The sequence below is a fragment of the Gymnoscopelus microlampas genome (genome assembly GCF_963454915.1).
Source record: "Gymnoscopelus microlampas genome assembly, chromosome: 13".
NCBI lineage: Eukaryota > Metazoa > Chordata > Actinopteri > Myctophiformes > Myctophidae > Gymnoscopelus > Gymnoscopelus microlampas.
This window is the reverse complement of record NC_139950.1, coordinates 48,677,310-48,691,201: the sequence shown is the minus strand read 5'-3', so window position 1 is coordinate 48,691,201 and position 13,892 is coordinate 48,677,310. Positions and strand designations below refer to the sequence as shown.

Sequence of the window (13,892 nt, the reverse complement as noted above, 5' to 3'; positions counted from 1 at the left end):
GTGTCCACTCCAGTGGTCCTCAAACATTTTTGGCTCAGGTCACCCCTGTAAATAACTTTGTCATCCACGGCACCCCTGAATTACATTGTTAATTTCTAGAATCTTATGTCATATTATGCTACATAAATATGTGAAACTTTCCCTCTAAGATCCAGTACGTCATGAGGAAGAGTTGAGAGAATATCCGTTTCCATTAGGACAGAACATTTTTACTTGGCGTTTAACCACTTGAAGCTGCAGCATCCCTATTCTGGGGGGAACATTGGCCAAAAATAGCCGATATTAGTATTCTGCGGCACCCCTGGACTTCCGTCACGGCACCTTGCCATGGCACCCACTTTGAGAAACCCTGGTCTACTCTATATTTATGTGTACCCGGAGCTAATCTCAAAAAACTGCTGGACCATGAGCACCACACTTCTTGTGCACCCTGTCAGTGGTCCACATAAAGTACCTCCACCATTTAAAATATATATATTTTCATTTATTTATTTGACCTATTTTGAAATATTTCATTCACCCCAAAAAATACTTATTTTCTATTTATTTTCTATTTCACTCCCCATGAAGCCTTGAATTCATGGAGATTTGTTATTGTTTTTGTCACATTCCTATAAGCCAATAATTAGATGACCAGCCATAGGAGAAGAGTCTCTGCCGGTCATCAAATACAAAGAAATCTCCATGAATTCAAAGTTTCATGGGGTGTGTACCTTTTTTGGGTGAACTCTCTCTAGGTCGTCCTCGGACGAACTACTCCTTTGACTTTAGTTTTACGATGGAAGTCAATGGGTCTTGGACATAGAGGTATAATGGTCTTGGAGGGGTTGAAAACGTCCCCACATTTAGAGTCGCACAAAACTAAATGTCACAGCAGGTCCACATGGGAGCCATGCTGCTTCCAGCCAATCTTTATTTAATGAATAAGATGTTCCTGCCCAATTGGTGTGACTTTAGTAGTGCAGGTAATGTTTCTCAACTGGTGGTTCTGCATTGGATAAGTGACTTATTTGAAGCTATGTCGGTCATTAACTGGTTCAGGGTGAGTTAATTCCACTCACATTTGGATGGTTGGTTGTTGATATTTGTTTCCTGCTAATTGGGTTGTCAAATCCAGTGTATAATATTGAACAGTATTGTAAAACTTGAACCTTATCCAGCTCAGCCTGTGTGCAGGCAGCCTGAGATTGGTGCAGGTGTGATTATCAGAAATCCCTGAAATGATCAGTTAACACCACTAGATGGCAGTACACTGCTATATACAGAAATAAATGAACCCATCTCCTTATATTTGCAAGTGTTGTTTAGAGGAAGAATAAAGCTTAATTGAAGTATGTGTTATAACAATGTAGCAGCAAAATAACCTTTGCTTTTATATTGTAAAAAAACATGTCATCAAAGGATTATGGTAATGCAGTTTCCTTCATTTAAAGGCTACAGCCTTTAGTTAGACAATTGTTAACCTTTTTTAATTTCTTATTACAGTCAAAATATTGTCAGTGTCTATTTTCTTTTATAGCTTCATGATACAGTTGTTGAAAATCTCATCTAGTACACTTGACTGTAGTGATCATTATAAATGTTGCAAATATATTTTGTCAAAATGAACGTATTAGTAATGACGTGTAATGTTATGATTTATTATAGATGCCATTTAACATCTAACTCATTTGGACTAAACATCACATGGATGCAACTGGTACGTATCATTAGTGTTGTAGCCTGGGGTCATCGGGTGTTTCGGGTCTCGCAACATACAACATACACCCTTGCCCAGGTGACCCAGCCAGGGTTGATCAAGCCCCGACTTACGTCCCAGTAGCACCCACGGTCAGTCCTATAGGGAAAGACAGGGCAGTCCGCTTCTCCGGAAGTACTCTGCCGGGACTCGGGGAGGCTCTGGCACGTGGAGGGACTAGGCTCTGTGGGTTGTCTCCTGGCCGGGCTCCTCCTTCGTCTCACCAGGTCCAGGACCTGAGCGCTGCGCCAGATCAGGTGCACCGCCCCGATCCAAACATTTCCTTCCGGCGTGATGGTTCCTTGGGTCGATACCACTAGATTGGGCCGTCTAATGGTATTAGCTCCACCTGCGGTTAGCTGGAATGGCCCTCCTAAAGGCCTCACCGTGGGTTTGTTGGGCTTCTTCCTCACGGAAGACACAGCCTGGGGCGCTAACCCATACTGCTCCCGGGATGCCGTCTACATTCCGGCTGTCAACAGTCTCTCCTGTGGTCACCAAACTATTCCTGGTTGTCACATAGTCTATTCCTATGAGCCACTATAAATAGAATAACTAATAAAGAAAAACATCACATGGATGCAACTGGGACGTATATATATTGTATACAGTATAAATGTTTTTGTCAAAAGGTTTTAGTAAACGGGAACTATTGACCGAGTTACAAGACGTTTTTGAATGAATCAATCTTTATATTTAACAATGGAATACTATATTATTATTATTACATGTACTGCGAACAAAAGTAAAGAAAACATTTATCCTAAAAATGTAATATTGCAAAGGCTAGTATGTGATGTGTCTAGAGGCGTGAAGTGTATTCGGTCTAGTTCTTGGCTTTGCAGCAGTAATATTTATTCAGCAAAATGAATTAGAAATTGTCGCAAATAATTGTCTGTCAAAACACAGAGTAATGTCTATTACAGGTGAAATATTTAGCTCAGATGGCAAGCAAGAAAGGAAGGCAAGTAAATAGTTGAGACATGACAAAATGAGTGACAGTTACTATGGAAAACAATGCTTGCAAAATGCTGATCATAGTGAAACACTATGGATCGTATCTTCCCACAACCACTAAGTAATACAGAAACTCTCATCCACTTGTTGCATGATGTTAGAATCAGATGCCTTTACTTGAGGGCACTCATAAAAACTCAAACATCATATTCATATTAACACTATAACTGATGTTGCATTGTTTCCACATCCTACTACTTTAATTGAAATTACCTCCAAAATATGTCCAGGGTTGCTCAACACATGATCACTCCACTTGCCTCGAAACCTGCCCCATACTGTTGATCAGAGCTCTGGCTATAGGCTTCTTTCCCCACCTTCAATGTACTTACATATTGTACGGTTAATATAAAACTACATTTCCTATTACATCTTAACATTTTAGCCACAGCAGATTTCCTTCTTTCTGGCCGCAGTATATTTTTATTCGATTAGTCGATTGCCATGATCAGTCATGAACATAAGGACTTTCCAATGCAGCTACCACTGCCACTGTGATATGATCGGGCCTAGATGTGAGGGCCGCGAAGCGGCCCTAACCTTTTCTGTTATTATTGCAGCATAGTTGCACTATGGATACAGTGAGTATAGTCTGTGCACAATACAGCAGACACATGGCATAGATCATACTTTTCCATTTCAAGAAAGAACCCCCAAATGACCATAACCTCTGGCCGCGGCCGCCCAACTATTGCGAAATGGCTTAAACTAATAAATAAATAAATAAATAAATGGGACGGAGGAAACCAACAAATCCAATCCAGTTATTTTATTGTTTTTGTATTCCCCCTGCGACTGTCAGAGCCCCCGAATGATGACGAGAACAAAACAAACAAAAACGAAACCACAAAAAATATCATCCAATTAAAACTAGAAAAGTGTGCTTCCTCTTGAGTGCAAATCCCCGCCAGGCTGGGTTGCCTACCCAGAGCTGTGTTGTGACCTGTTCTATAGCGCCTCCATGAGGCCAATTTGAAACTTTTGAGGTGGCCTACTTGAAGTGTGCGTGCAAAGTATAATACCAACCGGACACTGGCCCTCATTTATCAACGCGGTGCAGCCCAAATAATGGGCGTACGGCGAGATCACCGCACCTTTCGGCATTTATCAATATATCCTGACGTGGGCTTCATCCTACCGTACGCTGAAATCTCACGTCTGGTAGAGACCAGTTGTTGACGTTGGCTGCACCCGTTTATTCCATTCTAGACCTGCAGAGCAACATTGTCTGACTGTCTGACAGGCATCTGGACACATAATCCACTCATAAATGTATATCTACACTAATGAATAATCCCTGTGAAAATATAACATTTTATAAAGTAATTTAAACAAACTGCTTTTGCTTTAACAGTCATTCAGATAAGATTGTAGATCTGGCTACATTGAAAATAGCAGATTCTATATCTGCTATTTTCAATGTAGCCAGATCTACAATCTTATCTGATTGTAGATCAGATAAGATCTACAATCCAGCGTCGCAGCGTCCCAGCGCAACGCGTTGTGAGCTTGTAGATCTGCTATTTTCAAAATATACAGCGCTTCTGCGAGGGCACTCTCGGGAGTTTAAACTGGTGCAACGGCGCTGTTGTTATATTTTCATGGCCACCGGGAGATCAGACATTTAACCCATAGTCCAACACACACCAGCCTTCATCCATTAATGTTATCTCCAGGCTATCTCTCATTAGCCCGAGTCTCACTGGGAAATGGATTACATGAGAAACACAGCTGGGCGGGCGGGCGGGCGGGCGTGTGTGTGTGTGTGTGTGTGTGTGTGTGTGTGTGTGTGTGTGTGTGTGTGAATGTGAGAGAGAGAGGGGCGTGTGCGTGTGTGGCGAGGCGATCGGGGAAACTCTTTCTTATTGGCTTTTCATGTCTTTGGTCGTATTCTGGTTCTTCTTCATGTCGTAAAATCGGGGCGTTTTGAGAATATTTAAGGGCGTGTTATTTAAATGACGTTCGTTTTCAGACGTGAGATTTATCAAAGCTCCGACCTGATGTACGCTAGGATCGGCTGTATAGGATCCTTTGATAAATGTGACTTTGACGTTGGTGTACGGCCGAATATATGGAAAAATATGCGCCGGTTTATACGCTGCGTTGATAAATGAGGGCCACTGTGTTCAGGATTTGTGGCATTTTGTGCAAAACGGGCCCCTCCCACAAACTTTGAGAGGCAATCGTATAGCCAATTGGAATGGAGTCTGAAGATACCTCTTGATCACATTACTATATAAATAAATAAATAAATAAATAGACAAATATAACTGATGTAGTCTACACGTGTATATCTTACCTTAATGCACATTCTTTAAATCTGATACTATATTCTGTTATTCTGAATACATGTATTTTTTTTAAGGTTAGTGTGTGTGTGTCTTTATCTTATTGTTATAATTTATATTTCATTACGATCCATTATTCTCTATTATTATCTTGTATCACTGTTGTTCGCACAGTCTTGCGGAACACGCCACACCAACATGTCATTGCTTACACCTGTATGAAACCACTCTGGATTTTTCATATGGTCATTTCCGCTTCAGTGGGTTAAGCTAAGTAAAAAAAAAAAAAGGTTTAACCATGTGGATCTCCGAGATCCACAAGGAAATGGCACGGCTCCCAAGTGGATCTGTGACTTCAGTCCATGTTTGTCCGTGGCTAATCTCACAAACTAATTATCACCATCAATGATGGTCAGATCCACGTTGTCTACAGTGACTCAGAGTCACATGACGACTCCGTACTTAATGTGTAGCGTGAGAGTTTTTGAGAGTTATAGGCTAAAATGTAAGCGTGCACGAAACGTTTGATGCTGATCGGCCCAGCAGACAGACAGACGCACGCACGCAGTTTCTTTCTGTCTCCCCTTCCCCCATTTCTGATCCCATTATATGTAACAAAAATGCTTCCACCTTCCAAACTTTACCCTTTGGAAGGAGACCATTCTACCCCACATGAACCATTAATATAGGCAATAAAATTATAAAATAAAAACCCAGAAATAATCAAATTAATAACAAAAAAAAGCATAAATAATCGAATTAATCAATCCAAGCTGGCTTAAACTTAGACTTGGGACTGTTGGTAGAGTCACCGGAGGAATACGCTGCATACGTGTTGAAGCTGAAATGACTACTTGGACATACTCTGCTGGAGGGCTGTAGTTTTTTTGTGTTGGATCTATTGATGGAGAGTGGGTAAGTACCTTGGCGTTTGAAGTCTTCAAGCTGCTCCGATCGCCTTATGGACTGTGTGGGCTTAACGGAGTCCAACCTCTTCAAGAAAGCCACGTTGTCCCAATGGATACGCTGTTGCTCTACATGTCGGTTCTTTGCACTGTGGCAACTTTTTTTTTGTGAATGAATCGCTTTACCGGTCTTCCCCCCGCCCCCGCCCCCTGTGACGTCTTGTCGGGGCTTGCGTGACAGCTCTTTAAGCATCCGCAGGTTCTCACGTTCCATGACACGGACTTCCTCTCTTTTAAAGGAGAAGTTTTTCCTTATCCTAGTCCCGACACGACACGACCTCAGTTGACTCTCCACGTCTAAACAAGTATTCACATCCGAGGGTTCATCTTCCTCAACTTCCTCAGGTTCGCTGAAGACGTTGAAGGCGTCACTGTATGGCGAAACAGCTGGCTTGGGTCCCTGCTGCTCTTCGTCCGATCCCTGGCTCATATCGGAGGCTTGATCTTCATCTTCCTTCTGAGATCTGCTAATGACCCTGTACGTCATGTACTCTGGCTTCTTCTGTTGCTCTCGGAGACCTTCCTTATGTTCCTCCTTGGCTTTTGATCCCTGGGTCGTGGGCTTTTCATCGTGCTCGGGTCTGCCGATGGCACTAGATGGTACATCCTCTGGCTCCTGCTTCTGTTTCTTTGGGGGACCTCTGATCTCTGCCTCCTCTGGCTCCTGCTTCTGTTTCTTTGGGGGACCTCTGATCTCTGCCTCCTCTGGCTCCTGCTTCTGTTTCTTTGGGGGACCTCTGTTCTCTGCCTCCTTGACTTGTGATCCCTGGGTCTTATCCGAGGCTCCTTCGTCTTCCTTAGGTCTGCCAGTGACACGCGATGGCACGTGGTGTGGTTGCTGCCTCTGCTGCCTCGGGGTCAGACCTCGTTTCTCGAATTTCGACCGGGGGATCAAGAACTTTGATCCCCGGGTCAAAATAACTGCTAGTTTATCTTCCTGAGGTTTCCTAATTACACTGGATGGCACCTCTGCCTCCTTGACTTTTAATTCCAGGGTCATATCTGAGAGTTCTGAGACAGAGTCATTCTCGGACTGCTGCTGACTTCCACTTCCACTCCTCCCGAGTGTTCGTCTCTTTATCTTCCTTAGAAACCTAAACATTTCTAACTTAAATGTTTTGAACTTTCGTCTTACAGTGGCAGAATAGCTAGTGTCCAACCAATCTGTTGTTGAATAATACTGTGTATCCCCTAGTGGATAATACTGTGTAGGCCTCATGTAGAACTGACTCTACCTATGCCAAACTTCATTATATATGACTTTGTCCTCTGCTGAACGCCATAATATATGCCAAGGGGCGTGACGTAACACAGGTGTAGCGTAAAGAGTTGCCCAAATGCGGACTTAGGGACAGACTTGTCTGCCTCCCTGTTAACGCCAAGCAAATCAAAGATGCATGCAACGCTTTGGTCCCTTCTGGTACTGTAGGTGCGGTGATTGCACCCGTTTCACGGCGTCCTAGAGATCCCAAATTACACCGCCCACACGAGCCATGGGCCATTTGGAACACCTTGGGATCAGTGTTGATTTTTACAGCAAATTTTGATTTAGTTTTAGTCATAGTCTTATGAATAAAATTCCATTTAGTTTTAGTCATATTTTAGTCATCTGAAATGTTTTAGTTTTAGTTTTTGTAGTTTTCTAGTTTTAGTCGACTAAATATCATAAGATTATAGTCGACTAAATCAACAGTTGATTTAGTCGACTAAAATGTATTTTGGCGGTGCCTTGATGGCGTCGTAATGCCTGATTTTACACTTGGTTGCATGCTGAAAATAGCCGATCTACAAGCTCACAACGCGGCTCGCAAAATTGAAAGCATAGTTTTGGGTCAAAAAAGTTGTGGAAACGGTACATTGGTCACAGCAGACAGGCTCTGCGCGAGCCATCCAATCTGCTCAGTTCAAAGCTTGTTGGATGCATGACTTTGAGGACATTAAGCACGCAACCTTTTCGGGTTATTTGCGTTTTTTTTTAGGGGAGGCGAGATCTTAGTTGGGCAGGCGACCGCCTCTACAGTGGGTACGCCACTGCTGTGTAGTCAGACCCAGCTGGCAGGACCCTCTGATGACCCACATAGAACTCTGGATGGCTGGCTGAATCGGCGTAACAGATTTTAACAGAGCAGCAAAGACAAGTGAAAAAGGAATGTCATTTTCTAAACGTGAAGAACATCATGCTTTTTGGTATGCGGTCAGGTTTAGGCCTGGCTCAGGGAGGAGGACGCCCCCTGCCATCATGCATAGTCCACCATGGGAATTGTATTGGTTCTTTCATTATTTTATTTTTCCTTGTCAATTATATTTTTTAATTGCACTGTAGTTCTGTTTAATTGTACTGTTTGACCCCAGAAAAGTGTAATTAAGCAGTTGAATTGCCTGGCAACCGCTGGTAGCTCATGGAAAATGAATACAATACAATACTTTCCATCAGAGCTTTGTCTCGTGGCTTCTAAACTGTTATATAGTACATTGAGGGTTTCATGTGTCAGAAACAATACATCTACAAGAATGTGTCAAGATACAACCCCGGCTGCATCCAAAATTCCATACTATTTAGTCTGACAAATAATATGTGACACTTTTTAGTGTGTCCGAAAACGTAGTAGCTACTTAATAGTGAAGTGCATACTACATGCTACTACTATGCTATGCTGCTATGAATGTCCCACAGGAGAACCTTGTATGTTATTTTTTTGAGTGGTGCCGAAGGCAACCACTCCTATATCTGGCTTTGTCTGTGTGTCCGTATGTATGTATGTATGTATGTCCGTGTGTCCACCAAGCTAACATTGGTCAAGCATCACGTGACACGTGACAATATGTTGAAAGGGTGTGCTTTGATTGGCTAGCGAGACGCATGACGAAATAGAGCCCTATAAATTGGTGTGTCACTTCGAAACATTGTTTACATGTTTCGAAGTGACATCAGCCAAGCTAACATTGGACATGTTAGCTTGGCTGATTGAACATGTTAGCCAAGCTAACATGTTCTAATCCTTAGATGTTCTAATCTAAGAATCAGAACATTTCTAGAAAACTATGGTGCTCCGAGGAGCACATTTTCTAGTCTGTTTTTTTATGTCTGTCCACGAACATTGATGACAACATCAATACGGGGGTCAATACGAGGCTCATCAAAGGCACCACTCACTTCACACAGGGTGTGATTTTTATTTATCTTTTTGGGCTTTTCTGTCTTTATTTGGATGGTAGTAGTGGAGAGTGACAGGAAACAGGCAGAGAGAGACAGAGAGTGGCACGCAGCAAAGGTTGGTCGGGCTCGGGAATCGAACCTGCGACATGCATTAGAGCCCTCATGTGGTTGTGCCTTAACCGCTAGGCCATCGGCGCCCCAACCAGTATGTCCTTTTCAGGAAATGGAAAAAAAGAAAATAACCTGTCTTCCAATGGTTCCAATGGAGTTATAAAGTCAAAACCTTTCTATTTAGGAAGGCTTTTTCGTGTTGTTGTTGTGTACTGTAGTTAATGTCAGCAATATCATTTTGTGCTTGATCTTTTAACCCTGTTTTTAACCTTTTGTGATTGATTTTGTTTTTAACTATGCAGCACTCAGATTCTCTGTGTATGAAAAATGTAATACAAATGACATTAATATTGTTTATTTAAATGTGTCTCGAGTGCCAGGGACGTGCACAGATAGACTCTAGGACCTAGAGTCTATCTGTGCACGTCCCTGACCAATCTTGCCCGGACATCAAATTGAGTTTGACACCCCTGCTCTAGGTGGTGCTAGAGCACCTGCCCTTTGCCCTCTTGACCAGAAGTGCCCTTTTTTTTTAGTTTACAGCTTCAACAGGGGGTCCGCCAAATCTTTGTGATATGATTTTTCTTTTTACCATAACCACTCGAAACCTAGCATCCCTTTTCTGAGGAGAACTTTAGCCAAAAATAGCAGATCTACAAGCCCACAACGCCTCGCGCTGCGAGGCGTTGTGGGCTTGTAGATCGGCTATTTTTGGCAAAGAGGTATAGGTGCAGAGGGGAAAAAGAGCAGACCAAGTCAACAAAAAAAAGTATAATTTACTTGAGCACCTGCCCCTCAAAATGTCTGTGCACGCCACTGTCGAGTGCCAATCTAAAAGCAGATTAATAGCAAAAATGCAATAAAAATTTGGAGGAATAGAAAGTGTGCATACAATAAATGCCAGGCAAGAGAAGAGAAAGACAAGAGGAGGTTTTATAATTTTTAAAATAGAATAAAATAATAAATGGTAAATAGAATAAAAAATGCTAACATTTTCAATGATCCTCCATTTGCTGTGATGGGTCACAACTATGAATCTAATTGTCTGTCAAACGATTATGATTGTCCATTGTCTATTGTTGGCACATCTGGTTTTAACCAGATGGTCCAGTTGGTCCAAAAAACAAAACACATTGGTGGTAATCAAATGGACGTTTATGGGCCTACTATGCATTGTCTCTGATCAGCGATCTACATAAGGCATATCTGACCACTGTTGGATCTCAAGATTTGTCAATATATGGCACCCCTAGATAGGACAGGAGCTGTAGGTGCACTTCAAAGGCATTAAAATAATGTAAATTGAGTTGGAAAATACATGTCGGTATAAACAAAATGTATACATTCAGTGATAAAAAGCATTTTGCAACTCACTTCACAACAAAAATATATTTCGGCCCCCTCCAGTTGAAGGGTTACAACAGAATACTGGTCATGCAGTCAGCTCCAAAATTCCAGTTACAATATACAGGAATCTCAGGCTAACTGGTGCATGGAAGTGCATCCGTTTTGCTTGCTCGATTCACTCGAATCAAATCAAGCTCTATACATACACTTAATTTGCCAGTCAATCTTTCTTATGCCACGATATTCAAATCCTTCTGAATCTTCTCTGTGGCCTCAGCCATCAGCTGGCATGCAGTCTTGTGTTTGGGCCAGTGCTTCACCTGACATTCTCTGTTACAATACCAGTCTCCCTGGCAGCGAGAGCACCTCCTCGTGGCCTCGTCCTTGCCACAGGATCCACACTTGGGTTTCTCGGGTATTAAGCTCTCCATTACGTCAAGTTTATACGTCTGAGCCAACCGGTGCGCTTGTCGTCTAAGGTCTTTCTCAGAGGGACTGAACGTCTCTTTGACTTGATAATCAGCGATGGCCTTCCACCTCCCACAGTTCTCACGCATGATGTGGTTCCACATCTCTGGAATCTGTTCCAGAATGAGTTCCTTCTTTGGAGGGCCGGAGTCCGTCATGGGGAGCTGAGCAAGAAAGCGCTGTAGTGTCACCAGGATCGGCAGCTGGTCCATTATGACCTCCGTTAAGAACCTGCTGAGCTTCAGAATCTGGTTCTTGTTGAAATTGTTGAAGTCATATTTTCTCTGACAGTCTTCCCTCAGCAGCAGGTTGAACAGGGCGATCCAGACCTGGCCGTCCAGCTTTGTCATCATCTGACGGTCCTCCGAAGGAACCGTTTGCCATTTGCCGTTCATGTACTTCTCTGCACCGCCTGCACCGTGGCGACTCCAAGGGCAGCATTCCAACAGCTGAACCAACACACAAGGTACATTGTGGGTGCACAGCATACGATTGATCACGCTGATGCTGTCGGCGTGATCGGTGACGTAGCGCAGCACGGACAGGGCCTTGAGTGAGATGTCGAACTCCAGCGCGGCGCTCTGAACCTGCAACTCCTGCAGCGTGGATACGTCCGCTTGCAATGCCAGATTATGTCGGTCCTGGCGAGGGGCTCCCTCCCTGGAGGTCTTGCCGGCCAGCAGGGTCAGCTTGCGGTGGCAGTAATCCACCAAATCGAGCACCGCGTCGTCCGCTGCTTCACATGAATCCTTATGAAACATTATGGTTTCAAGCAGATTTATGATCGTGGCCTCGTGATGAATCACTATGTAGAGAGGGAATGTAGCCTTGGGACTGAAGTCCTGCAGTTGACAAAGGATAGGGAACACTTTCTGCTTCCACACTTCCACTAGAATCATCTGGTGGACAAGGGTAGGAATCTTTTTGTGTAACACAAGTAGGTCCTTGACGAAGTCATCGTGTGTGGCAGGCGCATTTAGTATCGCCTGCATGTTTAGTTTCTCAATATATTCATGCTGTATGAACCATCTTGGAGAGCCTATCTCCCTGAGGGGGAAGGTTTCCAGACTTTGCACGTATCCCTCTGCTTCATCAGGAAAAATAACCGCCGTATCCATTCCGTAGACTCAAGCTACGTAAAATAAAAGCAATAAAATCAAGCACAAAAATGTAAGTGAACTTTAACTATTAGTTTTAGTTTTCTGTCGGACATCATTATTTGGGTGTGACGTAACACAGATGTAGCACAAACCATTGCCTAAATATAGACTTCCAGGTAGCCTACATTGACACTTTTGTCATTATTAAGTATTTATGGGCAAGTGATTAAATTGTGAAACATGACCAATCCAATTACTGTAACTGGAACGTCGGCCTGTATGTCGTGGGGGAATACATGTTATGGTGACCTCCTATCTCCTACTTCACCTTCTGTTCTCACCTACCTTTCTTTGAATTTGATAAAGATGCTTTGCTTCTCCTCCATTCCAATTGCTCCATTACTGCCATTCTTATGCCACACTTCCATATTATGCCTTTTGCCTACTTCCTGTTCCATTGCATTCGCTGTAACTTATATTGGCTATGCGGCACAAATATTACACAAAGCTTGGCCAAACAGAGACTTAGAGAGATACTGGCTAAGTAGCACAAACGTGACTTGACACCCAGTCAATCAGAGAATCCTATGCATACAACCTCCCGAACACAGAGGATTTGTGCGTTCTCAGATCTGCACAGTTTTTCTGCCATTCGGCACTGCACACCTCAGGGTCATGAGACACACCTACCAAGTTTGAGACCGTTCGGTCGGACTCTTTCCAAATTACGCCGTGACAGATACACCCAAACACAGAATTGGAATCAGGGAATCATTACAGTGGTCAGTGCCTGTGTTTGGGGGGGGGGGGTGTTGGGTAAAATAACCAGGTTCGCTCTCTCTCTCGCTCTCTGAGAGAGAGAGAGAGAGAGAGAAGGAGAGAGAGAGAAATCAAGCCCACTAATAAAGAATCGTGATAATAAATAACCGGGCTCTCTCAAGAGATCGAGCCCACTAACAAAGAAGTGGCAATAAAATACTCAGGCTTTCACAAGAGACCGAGCCCACTAATAAAGAATTGTGACAAAATAATGGGGACTCAAGAGACCGAGCCCACTAATAGTGACAATGAAGCCCATTAGTAAATGGAGACAATAAAATAACCAGGCCCACTCAATAATCAATAATCAATCGTCAATAATAGTGACGATAAAATAACCAAGTTCTCTCAAGAGATCGAGCCCACTAATGAGTAAACAAGCAAAAATATTGCACAACACACTTGAATTTGCAATATAAAGGGATTTTGTGACAGTGCTAAAGTGACCCCAAAAGACCCCAGAGTAATGAAGTGGGGTGTGAGGTAAGAGGGAAAGGAGTGGGAGGGGAGACAGTTGAGTTGTTGATGGAGCTGGACAGTGGCTAGGTTCTCATTATGTGAATGGCTTGGGGGTAGAAGCTGTCCTTGAGGCGGTTGTTCTTCGCGGCAATGCTGAAATAACCAGGCTTCTTTGTGGACGTGACTGGAGTCAGCAATGGTCTCGTTGGTCTTCATCATACAACATAACTGTGTACAGGTTCCCTTACGTTAGGAATGCACCAGTCTGTGACCTGTTGCCGTAGCAGCCTCTGCTAGTCGCGTTCGGTGAAGTTATCGTACCGGGCAGTGAGGCAGCCAGTCAGGACACCGTGGTGCGTCTGTAGAAGTTCACAAGTATTGGCGGGGGCAGGCCAAACCTCCTCAGCTGTCTGAGGTGGAAAA

At 43.4% G+C, this 13,892-nt stretch overlaps 1 protein-coding gene across 1 annotated transcript; it reads right to left on the bottom strand.

Moving 5' to 3' along the window:
• Nucleotides 1–10,853: 10,853 nt before the first annotated feature.
• LOC311058861 (zinc finger MYND domain-containing protein 10-like) lies at nt 10,854–12,209 on the bottom strand (the record flags this gene model as incomplete). Its single annotated transcript, XM_084076389.1, has 1 exon — nt 10,854–12,209. One exon carries the CDS (start codon nt 12,207–12,209, stop codon nt 10,854–10,856), a length of 1,356 nt encoding a protein of 451 aa, XP_083932515.1.
• Nucleotides 12,210–13,892: the final 1,683 nt, after the last annotated feature.